Here is a 16,879-nt window from a genome sequence, read left to right on the forward strand (position 1 = left end):
CATCAATGCATGATGAAGGAGGGGATTGGTCAGGTTTAAGACTCAAGACTCTCTGCTACCACCTGCTGGATGGAGACCTGAAATGCCGTTATGAGCACATTTTTCCTGCAGCCCAAGAAGCTCTGATCTTCTGTGTTGAAGAGGAGTCAAAGGCGCAGTACAAATTGTAACAAGAGTCAGAGATAATAATAATAATGCTGCTGATAATACTACATTTTATTTATGTAGCGCTTTTTAAAACACTTAAAGACACTTTACAGATTTACATTCAGACAAAAACAAGTTGAGGAAACACAAAAATTAAAACAATGTCCCAGGTGGTTTGAAGGTCAGGAGAAGGACTTTGAACTCGTTTTGTTGGGGAAACGGGAGCCAGTGGAGGTTGTGGTGGCCAGGGGTAATGTGGTCACAGGAGCCGACCTCCACCTCAGCAGCAAGGAAGTGTGGACAACAGGAACATGAGGAACACAAAGGCATCTCATCCCATCTCCCCCATCCCTTTTTTCTTAACTATGAAGAATATTTTACCTGCTTTTTGTAAAGCGCCTCAAGATAAAACCTGATATGATTTGGCGCTAAACAAATAATGATTGATAGATTTGAAGAAGCCTTCCAAATGGAACAGCCCTCGACGCCCCGCTGTGATGTTATCAGTCTTCAAATGCGCCCTCGGAAGGATGCAGCCCTTTAAACGGGACATAGCTCATGTACCAACACTGTACCAACTCTGAAACCTTTTCTCATGAGTTCTCACAAAGAAAAAAACGAGTCGCAATGAGGAACTAACGTTTCTCAAACCGCTAAAGATATCACCCCTCCCATTGGTCAGCATACAGCGCCATGAGCCGGAGGCGTCACATCCGTGTTGGGCAATGATTTTTATGTTTATTACACTGTGAAGACTCTTACATTTTGTGCTTTAAGGGTTTTCTTGTTGATATTTGACGTACGATCAGGCCGAGTCACAGCTGCCCTGTTTTCCAGAGTTCAAGAGAGAATAACAAGATGAGGGGAAAAAAAAAGACTGAAGTTGCTAAGAGGAAGTAAAAAAGAGAAGTTGAAGCTGTAACTCTCTATTTAGAGTGTTTGAGAGTAGAGGGTGTGTGAACGAGAGAGAGCACGACGCGAGATCCGTCACTTCAGAAGGATTAAAATGTCTTTATCTGTGATACTGATGCTTCTGTTTACAGGTAAGAATTTACTAAAAAAACACATCCACCAATAAGATGCACTGCAGATGTTTTTAACCTATTTAAATGGATGACGTCGATTTCAGTCAGATACCTAAGTTTGCTCTCTCTTTTTGCTTCTTCTTACAAAACTATTAACAATTAACAAATACAAATGACTGTTTATTGATTTTTTTCAATATTTCTCTTTGATCTTCATCAGCTGTAACTGGAGATGATACCGCCTCCCTCACAGTCAAAGATGGACATGATGTCACTTTGCCATGTGGAAATGTGATTAAAGATCAGCAGAAATGTGACAGTACTTCTTGGCTTTTCAGTCATGACAGTGGGAGTACAGCAGAAGAGTTGGTTACACATGGGAATATAAGTAAAAATAAGAAAGCTAAAGCTAAAGCTAAGAGGCTAAATGTTTCAGAGGATTGTTCTCTGGTTATTAAAAGTGTCACACGTGAAGATGTTGGTCGTTACACCTGCAGACAGTTCAGATCAGGAAAACAACATGGTCTAGATGCTCTTCTGTTGCTGAATGTTATTAAGAGTAAGTGTTGATACAAATATTTTAATTTCAAAATCTCTCAGTATCCTGAAACATTGGAATAAGTTCATTACAAAGTGAGGAAGGTTAATTCAACTCTCTCTCACAATATCTTCAACAGTTGACTCGGATGATCCCTACAGGTATTACTGCTCTGTGTTCAGATTTGGAGTCTGTGCCCACACAGTGCAGTGGTATTATAAGGGTGATGAGACAGATATATCAGAACACCAACAGGTCGACTGTACAGCCGCTGTGATATTTACAACTGAAGTTGAAAAGTCAAAAATTGAGGAGTTGCTGTTTTGTAACGTGACAGACAAACAGAGTGGACAAACACAGCTGTGTAATTCCATCTCTAAGTCCTCATGTGATAAAACAGGTACGTCTGGTTTTATTTGATTAATTATGTAGTTAAAGTGCTGAACTGTATTTTATCATCATGCCTTCTGTTTTGTTTATCAATAGTAAATTCAACAACAAAAAAAGGAAGGTTTTCAACAGAAAGAGGTAAAGTGAATGATGATGACCCTGACACAAAACCAGGTAAAAAAGTTCCCTCTGAATCTCTTTCTCATTGTGAACTCTAACATGAACATCTGGATAATACACATGGCTGTGGTTGGAGGTGGTCGCTTATGACTGAGACACACATCTTGTAGTAGCACCAGTATTATTGTTTAAAACTAAATAAATTAAAGATGCTCTCAAAAAGGTTGCATGAGGTTAACATGTTTAATTAATGACTGAAGATGTTACGATTCTTCTCTCGGTACTGGATTCACGATGCATCTTTGTCATGATTTTTTGCGATCCTCTTATTTTTAAAAACAAGTGAGCGGTAGTTTGAAGTCAGTTTAGGAAAATAAATTGTATTTTTTTAAGCTTTTGGTTCAACAGCATGTATATTTGAGCCTATAGACACCAAGCTACCTCCGGTGTTGAAAAATGAAGCCAATACGGAAGTGCAAAATCCTGCAGTTCCTCGAGTGTCCACTAGAGGCTGGCTCCAGGAACACCGGAAGTCACATACACACCACATTAAAAAAAGCCATTTTTACAGCATAAATTGACATGTTTACAACCTGGTACAACAAATTAAATAGGTCTGATTAGTTATTGTCCTCACTGGCACACACTGTACGAGGGGTGAATTTTTTTTAAGACGGCTCTGTTTTGATTTTGAGAGCGATACATCCTAACCATAGTTAGGCACGTAGCTGACATGATTGACAGGTGGGCTCAATGTAACGGTTCAAACCCCGCCTCAGCTCCAGCTCTCAGCCTGTCGTTAGGTTAACTGAAAGTTAGGCTGAGACAGCATTTCCAACATGGCGGCTGCTGCCGATGAGCCTCTAGAGCCCCCTGCAGTATCAGATGGCTGACATCACTCAGGCTTCAAACATTCATATTTACAGGCTGTGGTAGAAACCAGCAAGGCTTTCTCAACCACTGCTTGTTACAGAGACTTCTATGAAAAATGAACTTTTCACATGTAAGCTACACTTTAAAAATACTTCAGTGTTTTTATTTGTCCTTTCAGATTGGTTGCCATATGTGATTGTGGCCGCTGGTTTAGCAGCCTTCTTAATCATCTTAATAGTTGTTGTGGCATTCATCAGACGGAAGAGAACTAAAGGTGAGAGCGTTTACAGATAAAACTGTTCTGCATGCAGCCACTTTCATAAACCTGCAATTCACTGTCTTCTCTCTTTTGACTTTTCAGGGAAGAAAACACAGAGGGGCAAAGACATTGTGAGTTATAACCTTAATGATCAAATGTTGAACAGTTCAAATTCAGCTTTAAAGCAACAATATGTAGGAGTTTTGGTTTAGTGCAACTTTGGCGCCCATGGAAGACAAACAGTGCTGTTACGCCTCCCCCTCTGGGACAACAAGCATTTGTTTAAAAGCAGCTGGTTTGTAGCTAGCGAAGATGTTGTAAGAAGCCAAACAACTATGTTGACAGAAAATATTCGGTAATATTACCAGATTCTTTCGCAAATATGACCCTGGTAGCATCTACAGCTTGTTGTGTATTTTAACAGCCAGTCTGTTCTGAATAATATCTGCAGTGAAGTACACTCTGTCTCTTGCTTGGTCACTCTCTTTCTCTTCTTAGTGTCATCCATCACCCTCCTCTTCCTCTTAGCCAGGGGCGTGTCCAGACTTTTTATGACTGGGGTATCTAAACAGGGGCACTGACTTGTGCAGGGGTGCCCTTAAGTGTGATGTGTGCACAAACACACACAAATAAATACCAGTAACTTACACTTTCAAACATCAACAATCATAATTAATAATTCATTAATTTTTTAAAGACACAAACAGAAAATGTATGTATATAATTTAAAGTAGGCATGCAAACTCCTGCACAAAGAAAGGCAATGTTTTGGCCCCGGCACCTAATAATTGGTTTAAACATAAGTCCCGCCTCCGACAGGGCAAATAGCCAATCACAGATTAGGATTTTTGGGGTGACATTCGGGTCGGCCAATCAGATTTTTAGGGGGGCCCATACCACCCCTGGCCACCCCTTAGGACATGCCCCTGCTCTTAGCCTCAGCCATCGTATCAATCAGAACAGAAACAAGCTAACTGGCTTCTTGTGAACTAGTGTTGTAAAGCTGTACACACTTCTCGCGAGATGACCTCGGCTGCTGAAGTTACATAGTGCAGTAAACAGGCATGGGGCCTCACAGTGGAGATAGGAGAGCCAGGTAGCTCCCTGTTCAAAGTTATTGTAATAGATCGACTGTGAAATGACGACTTTAAAGGTGAAAAAGTTACATGTTGCTTTAAGGAGATATTTTAAGGAAAGCGTAATGAGGTCTCAATTAACTGAAGCTCTACACTTTTATTTTCAGGGACAGAGTTTGACCCCTGCAGTGACTCAGCAGGGTCCAGAGACCAGTCAAGAAGAGGTGAGAAGACACCCTCCCCCTCAGTTTAAAGTTACACCACAATGTATAGAGCAGAATGAGGCAGTTCTTTTTCTCAAGAAGAGTCTAACTTCCCCCACACCGGAGAAAAGCAGAAGTCATATTACACCACCTAGCTACATTTTTCCCTTTGCTTCTGATTAGTCATTACTGTGTGTTGTCTTCACTGTGTAGACGGAGCATGAAGATGTTGTTGCCTACGCCTCCATCAGCTACACCAAGAAGGGCAACAGTAGAGCTCAGGTAAGCTCAGTGATTACACAACACAACATCCTGTAGCATGCTATTAAAGCACGTTAAAAATAAAAGTGTTGACATACTGATAAGTGCGTCATAAGTGCTATTCAAATTTAGCATCGTAGCATGCTCACATACAGTCAGGGCTGTGTCCAGAGGGGGGGTCAGGGGTTGATTAAACTTTGATTGGCTCTGTCCCAGGTCACATATAATGTGCTAATTAGGTCTGAACACAAAGTACAGCTGAGACTGCTGGGAAAGTTTGATGCCAGATGTTATCTTGTGTTCATTTGCAACACAAGATAACAGGATGCAAGATAACTAGTTTCCACAGAAATAATTCTCCTGTCAGACAAGATGATCAACAAGATAAAAAATGATCCCTTTGGTGGACTTTCTGTGTTTTGAAGGCTGATGGAGATGCCGAAGGTGAAGGTGTGACGTACAGCACTGTGAAAGTCCCCTCCTCTGACACTGAAGCCTCTGTTGACCCCAGCAGCCTGTACGCCACCGTCAACAAACCAAACAAGAGAGAGACAACAGGATAGTTACGGCTCATGTCACTAATCCTGATAGACCAATGAATGTGACTCCTTCCCCTGCAGCTCTTACATGTATCTTTAACTTAATCATCATTACTCTCTCATTGTGTTTTGTGCATTTTGTGTATACTTTCTCAGAGTTCTTGCAGAGTTTCTACACACATATGAACATCAACTAGATGTGTGAATAGTTAAAATGTTGATAAGATGTATTCTTTATTGGTGTAAATTATCATTGTATTACCTATTTTTGTTTCATATGCAATAATTTGTGCATGTAGTTAACTTGGAAATAAAAGAGAGAGGATGAGAGGAAGTGGTTTGTGACATCTGTTATCGACACTGAAGCTAAAAAAAAAGTCACACTAAACTTCAAACTGAGAAAGCCACAAGGGTCCAACACTGGACTCATTTCAAGCAAGGTGTAACATTAAAACACCCTCTTTAAGTGCCAACTGACTTCTTCATACAGCTACAACAGAAATAAATGATGACCTGCTTTACGAACACATTTACCCCAATGGGTGATCAATAATATCTTATTATATAGGTTGGATACACACTACACAATTATAGGACCAATTTTGCGACCACAGACCCACGCACAACAAAAAATGTGTGCTCAAACAGGCCGTTTGGAGATGTTCCCTTCATGACATCACAAAGGGCAGTAGCCCCTCCCCCAGGTGGGTGACACTCCCACAGCTAGGTGTTTGTTCTGCCCTCTGAGTCTGCCTTCTCACCGTAAACAATAGGACATGGAACGAGAAAGCAGTACATCCAAGCCCTTCCAGAGAGGGGGCGTGGTCAGACACAGCTCATTTACATATTTAAAGGTACAGACACAGAAACAGCCTGTTCTGAGCAGGGCTGAAATAGAGGGGTTTATAGACATGATCAAATACAGGATCAGAGTGGATTTAGAACAAGAAACTTCACACACATGTTCTGAGGAGCTCTGAGACTTATTTAAACTGGTTGAAGAGGAGGAGGATATGTGACCTTTAAGGCAAAAAAATATCTTGAAGTGTTTCTCATATTTTTTTGGTGATTCTATTTGACGCCTGTTAAAACATAATTTTTTACCGGTTTTGTAGATTTAAAGGTTTAATTAAAAGGAAGAGAAAACCACTTGCCTATCAGGGCTTACATAGAAATCTATTCCTGGCTCATGTCACAGCGCTGACTTGTTGGTGACTCCTCTGACATGTGGTTTTACGTCAGAGATGATGCACTCTGCCTTCATTTTTAAAAAAAAATAGAAAACACCCAAAGTCACAATGAGGAAGTGCAACTTTCAGGAGGCATGTACATGCAGTGTTACATTTATGAATAAGTACGGCTAGAGAGAGGAGTGTGAAACCTAGAGAGACACGGGAAAACAAAGATTAAACAGAATGATGGTTGAATTGAGAGGGTTTCAGATGTTTTTATTGCTTTTTGTGGTGCTTGAGGTTACAGGTAAGAACACATATCCCTTTACAAGATATATTAATTTGAATATTAAGCTGTTTTATGAGCATTGTTGCTTTGAAAAAAAAGTTCTAGGGACTTTAAAACTAATTGGTGTTGTGTAAAATACTCCCTATTCATGATTCTTTTACAGCAAGAACAACACATTTCCTCACCATCTTAGTCCGAGATGGAGATGAAGTCATTCTGCCTTGTGAAAATGTTCTCAGCGATCATGATAACTGTGACGGTACGGCATGGAGCTTCAGTCAGTTGGCTAAGATGGCCGCAGTAGACTTAGTTAAAGGTGGGCGGATTATTAAACGTACAGACAGACTAAGAATCACAGCAAACTGTTCTCTGGTGATGACGAACGCCACAAAGGAGGATTTTGGTCGATACTTCTGTATTCAGGAAAAACCGGGACAACGACAAGACGGAGAAGCTGTAGTTGATGTGGATTTTGTTACCAGTAAGTACATCATCATGTTTATTATAATGACTGTTTCGAAGAGTTTTACGCGAGTTGTCTTCCACTGTTGAGTGTCTCTAAAGATGGACAAGGTGCCTCCTTATTTTGAAACAAAATTGAAGCCAAAATTCCCCCTAGGACAGGCGCCGACATGTTGTTGACATGTTATAGTCCGTGCAGCAGGGATCAGGTGGTAAAGCGATTGTATTGACGTCCCGGCTCTTCCTCTGACCAAAACAACATAACTGTTATTTTCCACACACTCCGTGGGCGACTCCAGTCAATGCTCCTGTTTCCACAGCGAGCGCTGCCTGAGATCCGTCTCCAGAGCGGCGCGCTACTCTCTGCAAGTCTTATTGTCAATGGAGCACGCTGCAAGCACACGTCAAGCTGGACAGAATAGATCAAGCAGGACGGGAAGTCAGATAAGGAAATGCACAGAGCGTCTGTTCATTTTTTAATTAATACACAATATACAGACTCATGATCGTGTTTTTCATCACTTTAAGCAACGCAGGCACCAAACGATAAATCAACCTCAGAAAGACAAAGCAATATGTTGTTTGTGCTCCAAATGTTTTGGCTTCACTTTTTGGTAGCTGTCACGCTGTCCATCTTTTTATACATCCTGTGTTTTTCTCTAACAATGTCTCCATCGTTGCCAGTGACTGAAGAAAAGGACAGCAGTACGGTGATTTTAAAATGCAGACTGTTGACACGAGGAACATGTGAACACACAGTGGAGTGGCTGTTTCAGGGTCAACATGTGGATCACAAAGACTTAATCACACACAAACTACGCTGTTTGGCCACTGTGACCTTCAAGACTAATCATTTCATTTACACATCACAGAAGTATGAGTTATTAAAATGCAACGTAAAGGAGAAAAACAGTGAAAGAAGTCTGCAGTTCACCTTCCACCCTCCGTCCTCAGGTGAGCAAACTGAGCGAAACGAGATGAGCTTTTGGAAATATTAATCTCCATCCTGATGTGAAACTTACACCCTGTATCCCTCACCTATAGGGAGAAACAAAACTGTGTTCGGAAACATTCAAACAACAACAAATCCAAAAGGTAACATTTGTTGTCAGCCTTTGTGAACGTCTGTTTTTCTCTTTCTCTGTAAGTCAAAGGATTAATCACGACGGAAGACTATAAGGGCCAAGTGAGAAGAATTAGGGGAGGATTCTTTTCTCCCCGTTTGACATTTCAAGAAAAAAATTAAATGGTCACAAGTTCAACCAGTGATTGGAATAATATGTTACTATTAGAAGTAACTAATAAGTAACTTTCCAGATTCATTAATGTGTTACAAAGCACTCGTTACTCGTTCATTTATGTGAAACAGACACACACACACACACACACAAATACACACACACTCTGTCCTGAAACTCTTTTTTCCTTTTTTCCTTTTTCCAGAGTTGTGGTGGTTGTTCATCATCGTGCCTGTGGGTCTGACTGCTCTTCTCATGACTGCTGTGGTGATCATTAGACGGAAGAAAAGTAAAGGTGGGAACTATCGCATATGAAACAGGAAATGGAAACACCTGGATTTTCAATGTCAAAGCTCAATTTACCTGTTTCTGTCTCTCTCTTTCTTTTGTCAGGTAAAATAACCCAAATGGATGAAAACATGGTGAGTGTCTGAAGTGAATTTAATAATAATAATACTGATGAAATAAACCATCCTGACATTTCTTCCAGGCTTTAGAGACAAATGTGGTCAGCTTAGAAACAACTAAATGAAACAACTGATTCATCCTGTCATCATCAGTGCTCCAAAACATATACATATATATATATATATATATTTGTGAAAATGTAAAAAGAATGTGTTTGTGCAGGAAATAAATAATAAATCCGCTCCAGAAATCCGTCAGAACAAAGTGAGATCACAGCCAAAAGTTACAACGTTGTATGTTTTTATGCTAGATAAAAAACTTTATGATGCACACTGTGAGCTTATTCCCACAGTCAATGGAGAAGAGATGAAGACAATTTGAATGCAGCTGCCTTGCAACAAAACAGGAAACACAGTCTGTTAGAATTATTAATAATATGTAGGCTCAGTCAGCTTCAGCTTTGAATACTTCCTTTAAAAATCTGAACTTTTTACGACATCCTCCGATAGATGAATAGAGACATTACATAACCAGAGGAACAAAAGATACATCGGAAAAGAGAAGCGAAGGAACATGATGTTAAAAAGTGAGTTTCTATAAATCCAAACCGAATGTCTTGTTCTCTTTGCAGCCTGATCCTGAAGACGTTTCCTACGTCTCCATCAGTCACATCAAGAGGAAGAGGAAAGCTCAGGTAAGACATCAGTGTGATTGTCCCACATACAGACTGAGTTGTCTTGAAAGAAAAAAACAGTAATCCTCAATAATGTTATGATTAAAGATCATTATGTCGGCCACTCTGTGTTGAATTAAAAGTGTGGTTTGATATGTTCTGTTACACATGAGGATGTCTGTGTTGCTGTAATTTGCATTTTGTTATTTTATGTATCATTTTGAAACAATCCATGTGTTTGACTTTGTCCCTTTTCGTCCTTTAGGTCAAACACGATGACACATATACAGCGGTGATATACAGCGCAGTGAAAACCTCCTCTGCAGATGATCACAGCGCCCTCTATGCTTCAGTCAAATAACCAAAAACTCTCACAGTATAGATACACTTATTTTTAACTCATTACTTAAGAACTACTGGTGTGAAAAAGGCACATAGTTATTTTCAGTTTTTGATCCAACTGTTTGATCCAGTAGATGTCGTCCTTGAACGCCTGCATGAAACCAAAACAGAGTGCTGTTTGGCCACGCCTCCTCCATACTGCAGCCTCCGTTCTCCTCCAGCGACACACCTCCAACGCCTCTCCACTCACATTCACATGAAGGAGTTGTGAAAAAACGCACCATAAGCGGCGGACAAAATTGTCCTTTGCTCGAGCTGCAATCACCTGTGTCCGGCATTGTTGTGTTAGCGTGCTAATGTTAGCGCTCTTTAGTTAGCTTGTAGCTTCACATTGCATATAAACTGACACAGAATGACTGTAATCTAAAGACACTGATGTGACATTCAAATAATCAGTGAGTATGTTCTTCTTCTTCTCTCTAGTTCTTGACTAAAACAGCTTTTATACACAAGGGGAGGAGCCGGCCGTCCCGTCCATGTAAACACGGCTCTGACAACAACACAGCCAGCGGGACTCGAGCTTCTCCCTCATTGTAGACAGTCAGGACTCAGAGACACATTTACACAGGACAGACAGGATTTCTGCTTTATTGATGTATAAAATGTTTCACATTCTTCCTTTAAGAATAAAATGCCTTTATTGTCATTGCACAAAAGAAATGTGTTGTGCTTCTCTAAAACAAAGAGTATCATTCATCACATTCTTCCACACACACGTCAATAACATTTTTTTAAAGTATTCAACAGGTAGATAAAAGCAAGTTTTAAGAAAATCGAGTGCATTCAGTGCAGTCTACACTGTAAAAAAAAAAACTGTAGTTGTTATAACTTTAAAAAGTTAGTGTCCCAGCTGCCTTAAAATTTTAAGTTAACTGAACTTAAAAAGATAAGTTGAGATAAATGTGATTTTTCCAAAGAAAAAACAACGTTCTAGTAAAATAAACTTGACATAAAGTCAGTTGTTCTTAAATCTTTAAGTTAACAAAATTTTAAATCACAATTCAGTTCCTAGTTCAAGTTAAGGCAAAATGGTCTTTCCATTTCTTTTGACTTGAAATCAAAAAATTTCAAATATTTTAAAAGTTGTATCCACCTAAAATATTGAGTTAAATGAATTCAATTTAAATTTACTATTTCTATTTTAGTCAACTTAAATCAGTTTAGTTTATACATTTTTAGTGATTCTCTTTGCTTTTGTGGAAACTTGTGGAAGCAGCTAATCAATGCATTATCAGCCCTAAGGTAACACTGAGGGGAGTTTACAGTCAGCTGAATCAGCGCATAGAATACTTAACATTGTGACAAAGTGGGTGAGAAGCTCTTCTCTTATTTATCACCTGACACTTAAATCTTAAAGGCCTGTTGGCCTCACTGAGGAGGGAGGTTGACCTGATGCTGTCCCTGGGGTTCATTAAGTGGTGTAACCCAGTGATGCTCATACCAAAGAAGGATATAAGAATAAGGTTCTGCATTGATTTCAGGTACCTGAATTCAATTTCTTTATTTGATACCTATTCAACACAAAGAATTGATGAAGGAAGGCTAGGAAAGCCTTCAGGACACCATGGGGTCCTTTCCAGTTCACAGTAATATCTGGATGGCATTATCATTTACAGTAACACGTGGCTAGAACACCTGCAAGCTGCCTTGGAGCGCCTTCATTCTGCCAGGCTGACTGTCAACCCATTGAAGTGCGTCTTTGTTGCTGCAGAGACAGAGTACCTGGGTCACGTCATCAGCAATGGGGTTGTACGCCCTCAGGTCAACAAAACCCAAGTTTTGGTAAAGGAAGAATGTGCAACATTTTACACATAAATAAAGCAGAAATCAAGTATATCCTCTGTAAATGATCATCATCATTAATGAGACAGCTTCCAGAGTGATCTTTTTTCCTTTTTTGTAGGATTATATTAAATTCAGCAATGCTTTTGGATTCAAAAAGAACGCAAAATGGGATGACCACGTACGTAAATACAGGTGTCTATAACTTAACACTTGCGTCTGCAGCCCTATAGCCTTCCCTGACCTATGTTTTAATTTTGTTCTTCTTAAGGAGGATAATTGTGATTCCAAAGGGGTGGAGAATCTGAAGTCCCTGGTTTCCCACCTCTGTCAGCTCCTGGACCTGCACAAGAAACAGGACTGCAGACTTTCACGTTCAGTCTTTGAGAAGGTGTGTCTTCTATGAAAAACCCATTTTACGATATACAAGTTTATAAGAGATGTTACAGGTGAACTCATGATAAGATATGAGATATTCATATCTATTTCTAACAATAAAGTACTCATGGTGTAATGTTTAACCAAAACAAGTGGACTGTTAAAAACAAACACAAATAAACTGTAAAAAGTTAAAGTCTTTATATGTGATTTTTCACACTTAAATATAATATAAATCAAGTATCTCCTCTGAAAATAACTCTGTGAGTCATGACTGTCTACAATGGTTGTAACACCCGAGTCCCACTGTCTGTGATGTTTTCAGAGTTTTCAGAGTCCTATCTTCACTTTGTTTACATCGCCCGGACGGCCGGCTGACTCCTCCCCTTGTGTATAAAAGTTGTTTAATTGAGGGACTAGAGAAAAGAAGAATAACATACTGTACTCACTGCTTAACTGTGTTTCTAGATCACGCTCATTTCAGGTAAATTTACATGCAGTGTGAAGATACCAGCATAATAAAGCTCGCTAGCATTAGCATGCTAACACAACAATGCAGCACGAGTTGTTTTGGTTTCATGCTGGAGCTCAAGGGCGACATCTGCTGGATCAGAAAATCACATATAAAGCCGTTAAGGTGACTGACATTTGGCCCCAATTAACTTTGTTTACGTTACTTTCACTAATGTCATAAGCGCCACTGGCACGAATTAGGACGGTGATATCCATATTTAGTACCACATTTCATTTACACGTTTTATTTTAAGACGGAGAGATAATACTTTGTGGTGTATCCATGAATTAAAATGTATTGGACTAAATCTTTGCTGCCTCGTCCGTCTTTTATGTTTGTCACTGATGTTTTTCCAACTAATCATTCTAACTGAACTGACTTTGACAGGGGAAGTGTACGGAGTGTGGCGTTCTTCATGCTGGACAAAAACAAAAACGGATTCAGAGCTGATCGCCGCCATAGAGGAGAGCAGTATCCTGCCTCGTGACGAGCTTCTTCTACAGCCAAGGTACAACAACACCCGCTGGAACCCTTGTACCCTCCTTAAATTGTATTTATATTTTTCTGCTGCATTAGTTAAAGTTAAACAACTTTCGACTTGCTCAAAACATTCAATTATTTTCAGGATTGTAACCCTTTAAATGGTTGGTTATTCGTTGAATAGTGATAAGAGTCTTGGATATGTGACAAACTAGCAAAGTTGATTTGATTGCATTCGTCTTTTTTATGGACACCTTCAAAGCCAAAATGTACACAAAATCTGCAATAAAATGGTAACTATTTGCTTTTGTATTTTGCTGTTTTCTGCACTTTTTATGGCTTTTGACAGAGGAAAAGAGGAAGAGGATTTTTTTTGGGGCTTTTTGTGCCTTTAATGAAGAGATGGGTTGGAAATCAGGGGGAGAGAGAGTGGGGAATGACATGAGGGAAAGGAGCCACAAGCTGGATTTGAACCTGGGCTGCCCGCTTGGAAAACTTCAGCTTCCATATGTGGGGTACATGCACTAACCAATGCGCCACCAGCACATCAGATTGTCATTTATTGATTGCAGTAGTGGACTCGGCATCATGAGCATGACAGCGTCACTCACCAAAAAAAACGGGAAATTCAGCCTCTCTAGATTACAAAAGAGCACGTTCAGACTCACTGCCCAGCACAGGTACATCTCCATCTCCATCCACATCCAACGAGGTAAGAGAAATACTCCTGTCAATCAAAAACAGAGCTCGCCATTTTGAAGTTAATATGAATCACTTTTCAAAGTTGGAAAACTTTCAATTAGTTGAGGTGACATAAACGTATAATATTGAGTTAACAACATTTTCATAGACTTGAAGTAAAACTAACTGAGAATGTTATGTCATCATGACTTTTTGTTTTACAGTGTACAGTGTCATTGAACCTCTGGGCAGTAATGCACATTAAAAAGGTTAAAAAATGTTTAGCAAAAAAACAGTGGTAGGCTGAGTATTACACGATGGTTTAATGAAATGTCTCTGTGCTTGGCTCTGGAACATATACACTTAAAGACAAACGAGAATTATTTGACGATATCTGGGGCCTTTATATTCATTTTCTTCGGGATAAAGATCTGTCACATATTTTGAGCTAGGCTGGTAAAGACTTGGTAATGTCTGTAATTATGGTCATTTTTGCAGAAACTGTTCTAGGGCAGAATATTTGTGATTAACAAATCATCTATGGCAATGTACTCCATTTGGTTATTTTATTTAATACGGACAGTAATAATTTTGCAACATTTTGTCATTAAAGTTTTTTTTAAATTATATTTTACTTTCCCCCCTTATTTTATAAATGTGCATGTGTGTATCTTTTTTTTTTTTTTTCCATAGAATGTATTTAATTGTAATTGTGTGTCTTGGAATTTTTAGTCTTTGGTGTTTGGGGTAGTGTTCCTGTAGAGTTAAGATCCGTGATGGCTGTGGGGCAGCAGACAAATATAGTAGTTAAAGGTGTGAGTTACATCCTTCACAATGCAGCTGGCTCTGAGGAGACTGAAGTTGACCTCCAGTGAGGCCAGTGGGAGTCCAATAACTTTCTGTGCCTTGTTGATGATTGTCTGGAGGGCCTTCCTGACCACTGCTGAGCAGGTGGCATACCGAGCTCTATTACAGTAGTGAGAATGCTTTCTAATTAGTTTCCATATTGTGAATTCTCTTTAATATTCAGATCTCAAAACTGACCTACTAAACATAAACTTACTAAACATATACATCTGTATCCAGAATCATTGGAGTGATTCTCTCTGCTTCTCCAACGCCACCTGGAAGGAAAATGAACTCAGAGTGCTGTAGTCAAGACGAAGGGACGAAACCGACCTGAGGAAGAGAACGTGTTTACTGACGAGCTGATGTAGCCGAGTATAATTTACATGACGTTTTTATCACAGCAACACATACAGCGACAGTACGCCAGCTTTCAGTAACAGTTCAAGATCCCTTAGCAGTCCTTGAGGAAACATCCAGTGTTTCCATGGCAACAATAAACAAACGTCATGTCTGCCTCAGTAGTGGCGGCCATCAAGACAGGTCACGTCCCGTTACAGCGAATTAAAAGAAGGATTTCTCTGGGTTTGATAACTGTTGGAAGTCTTTGAGGTAATGCAAGTACTCAACAACAAATATAGAAACAATATTGGTTTAATAATTAATTAATATTTTAGTGTAAATATTCTACGTATGGCATCTTTAATTCTGCAGTGTTGTTTTAAGCACAACCCAGCCTTCACTTGTGTTCCTGTAACACGCCTTCTGTCCACAAGAGGGAGCTGTGAATTAAGTTACTACTGCAATATCGAAGCAGAAGACCAATATTTAAGGTGATTTGACACAAAATATATCGATAGATAGATTAATAGATTTTGTTTGATAAATGTGCATTAATGTACAATTGTTCATGTTTTTATAATACTTAAGCATGAGCATAATTATCAAAGGTTGAGTAATGTATTGAGATGAAAATACCTTCCTGTAATATCATGCATCAATTTTTGCAACCTTGTTTTGTAAGAACAAATGTTCTGTGTGTGTGTGTGTGTGTGTGTGTGTGTGTGTGTGTGTGTGTGTGTGTGTGTGTTGATCGAATGTGTTTAAAATATATATATACATTTATATTTATTGTTTTAAAATTAAATTAATATGAACATTTTGTGAAACAACCCTTCAAACACGTAGAAATTAACAAAATGCACAATTCAACAGATGCAACAAGGGGCAGAAATCCCATTTGTTGCAGATATATCACTTGTTGACGCCTTCGTCGATCAAAATCCACCAATCACATAGCGGTGTCATAACCAAATAAGGTGCATCGTACCCTTCGGCCCGCCCCTCTTTGTTGGCTCGACCAATGAGAGCCCATCCTCCGCTGCCAAGTGCCGGGGAACCGAGCAGCAGAGAGGTAACGGGGGAGCTGTTACTAGCATGTTGGACCGTGTTATCTACAATGATTTCATCACGTAAGGATTGGAAAAATGGATCCTCTTTCAACATGAAGCTGGACTGATATTAAGGATGGGGTGCCGTGCAGGCTGCTGACGAGAAGGGATGCAACGGAGGAGGTCATTTTCCCGGACAGGGATGGAGGGAGGCAACGGCCCCCGCAGTGTAGTGAGAGGAGCAGAGTGAGCAACCGAGCAATACAGAAGGACTTCCGGAGTAAATTTTCAGATTAAAACGCCGTGACGAAAACAGGGTTTGATTTGATTAGAATTTCAACATAATACTTGAACCCACGCTCTTAATATCTTAACACACGTAGAAGTTAATTGCTTACAAAAAAGTCTTCATAAATTCTCCTCGAATTAACTCAAGTGTAAAAACATCCAGCTTTTACTTTGACAGTGTTCCAAAGCCAGCGGGTGTCAGCGGGCGGCAGCTTGACTCGCACTAGACGGGGTGAAGTTACAAAGCCTCGGACCAAAACAAGACTTCACAGCCTGTAGCGGACAACGACGCCTTGTTATGAATGGGACCTACCTCGTCTCCCTGCGTGTTCTTCGACTCAAATGCCTTCAAACCCGCAGGATTCGTCTTTTATCTCAAATCGGAGCACCCCATGGAAAAATACGGTACGGCTGGAGTCATAACGGTTGGGATATTTTTCACCG

At 39.8% G+C, this 16,879-nt stretch overlaps 3 protein-coding genes across 7 annotated transcripts in view; all 3 read left to right on the forward strand.

Annotated features, from left to right (window-relative positions):
* Nucleotides 1–851: 851 nt before the first annotated feature.
* Nucleotides 852–5,761, forward strand: LOC109999856 (uncharacterized). 4 transcript variants are annotated; one of them, XM_020655001.3, is made up of 9 exons: nt 857–1,190; nt 1,393–1,731; nt 1,850–2,110; nt 2,197–2,238; nt 3,272–3,367; nt 3,455–3,483; nt 4,596–4,652; nt 4,845–4,913; nt 5,318–5,761. In XM_020655001.3, the coding sequence occupies exons 1-9, from the start codon at nt 1,154–1,156 to the stop codon at nt 5,453–5,455; spliced, it is 1,068 nt and encodes a 355-aa protein (XP_020510657.1). In that variant the 5' UTR covers nt 857–1,153; the 3' UTR covers nt 5,456–5,761. The 4 variants fall into 4 exon arrangements, with proteins under 4 accessions (XP_065820081.1, XP_065820080.1, XP_020510657.1 ...); XM_020655000.3 differs by having other exon boundaries at nt 858–1,190; nt 2,197–2,274; XM_065964009.1 differs by lacking the exon at nt 4,596–4,652 and having other exon boundaries at nt 852–1,190.
* A 475-nt stretch (nt 5,762–6,236) lies between these two features.
* On the forward strand, nt 6,237–11,001 carry LOC109999860 (uncharacterized). Its single transcript, XM_020655009.3, has 8 exons — nt 6,237–6,910; nt 7,056–7,373; nt 8,039–8,308; nt 8,399–8,449; nt 8,798–8,887; nt 8,986–9,014; nt 9,632–9,694; nt 9,939–11,001. Exons 1-8 carry the CDS (start codon nt 6,847–6,849, stop codon nt 10,032–10,034), a joined length of 981 nt encoding a protein of 326 aa, XP_020510665.2. The 5' UTR covers nt 6,237–6,846; the 3' UTR covers nt 10,035–11,001.
* A 5,130-nt stretch (nt 11,002–16,131) lies between these two features.
* vash2 (vasohibin 2) overlaps nt 16,132–16,879 on the forward strand; it is a 42,195-nt gene continuing 41,447 nt past the window's right edge. Inside the window, exon 1 of one of the 2 annotated variants that reach the window (XM_065963583.1) lies at nt 16,132–16,840. The gene's annotated coding sequence lies outside the window, so the exon portion shown is untranslated. The remainder of the gene's footprint in view (nt 16,841–16,879) is intronic. The other variant, XM_020654998.3, reaches the window with a different exon arrangement.

The sequence above is a fragment of the Labrus bergylta genome, chromosome 15 (genome assembly GCF_963930695.1).
Source record: "Labrus bergylta chromosome 15, fLabBer1.1, whole genome shotgun sequence".
NCBI lineage: Eukaryota > Metazoa > Chordata > Actinopteri > Labriformes > Labridae > Labrus > Labrus bergylta.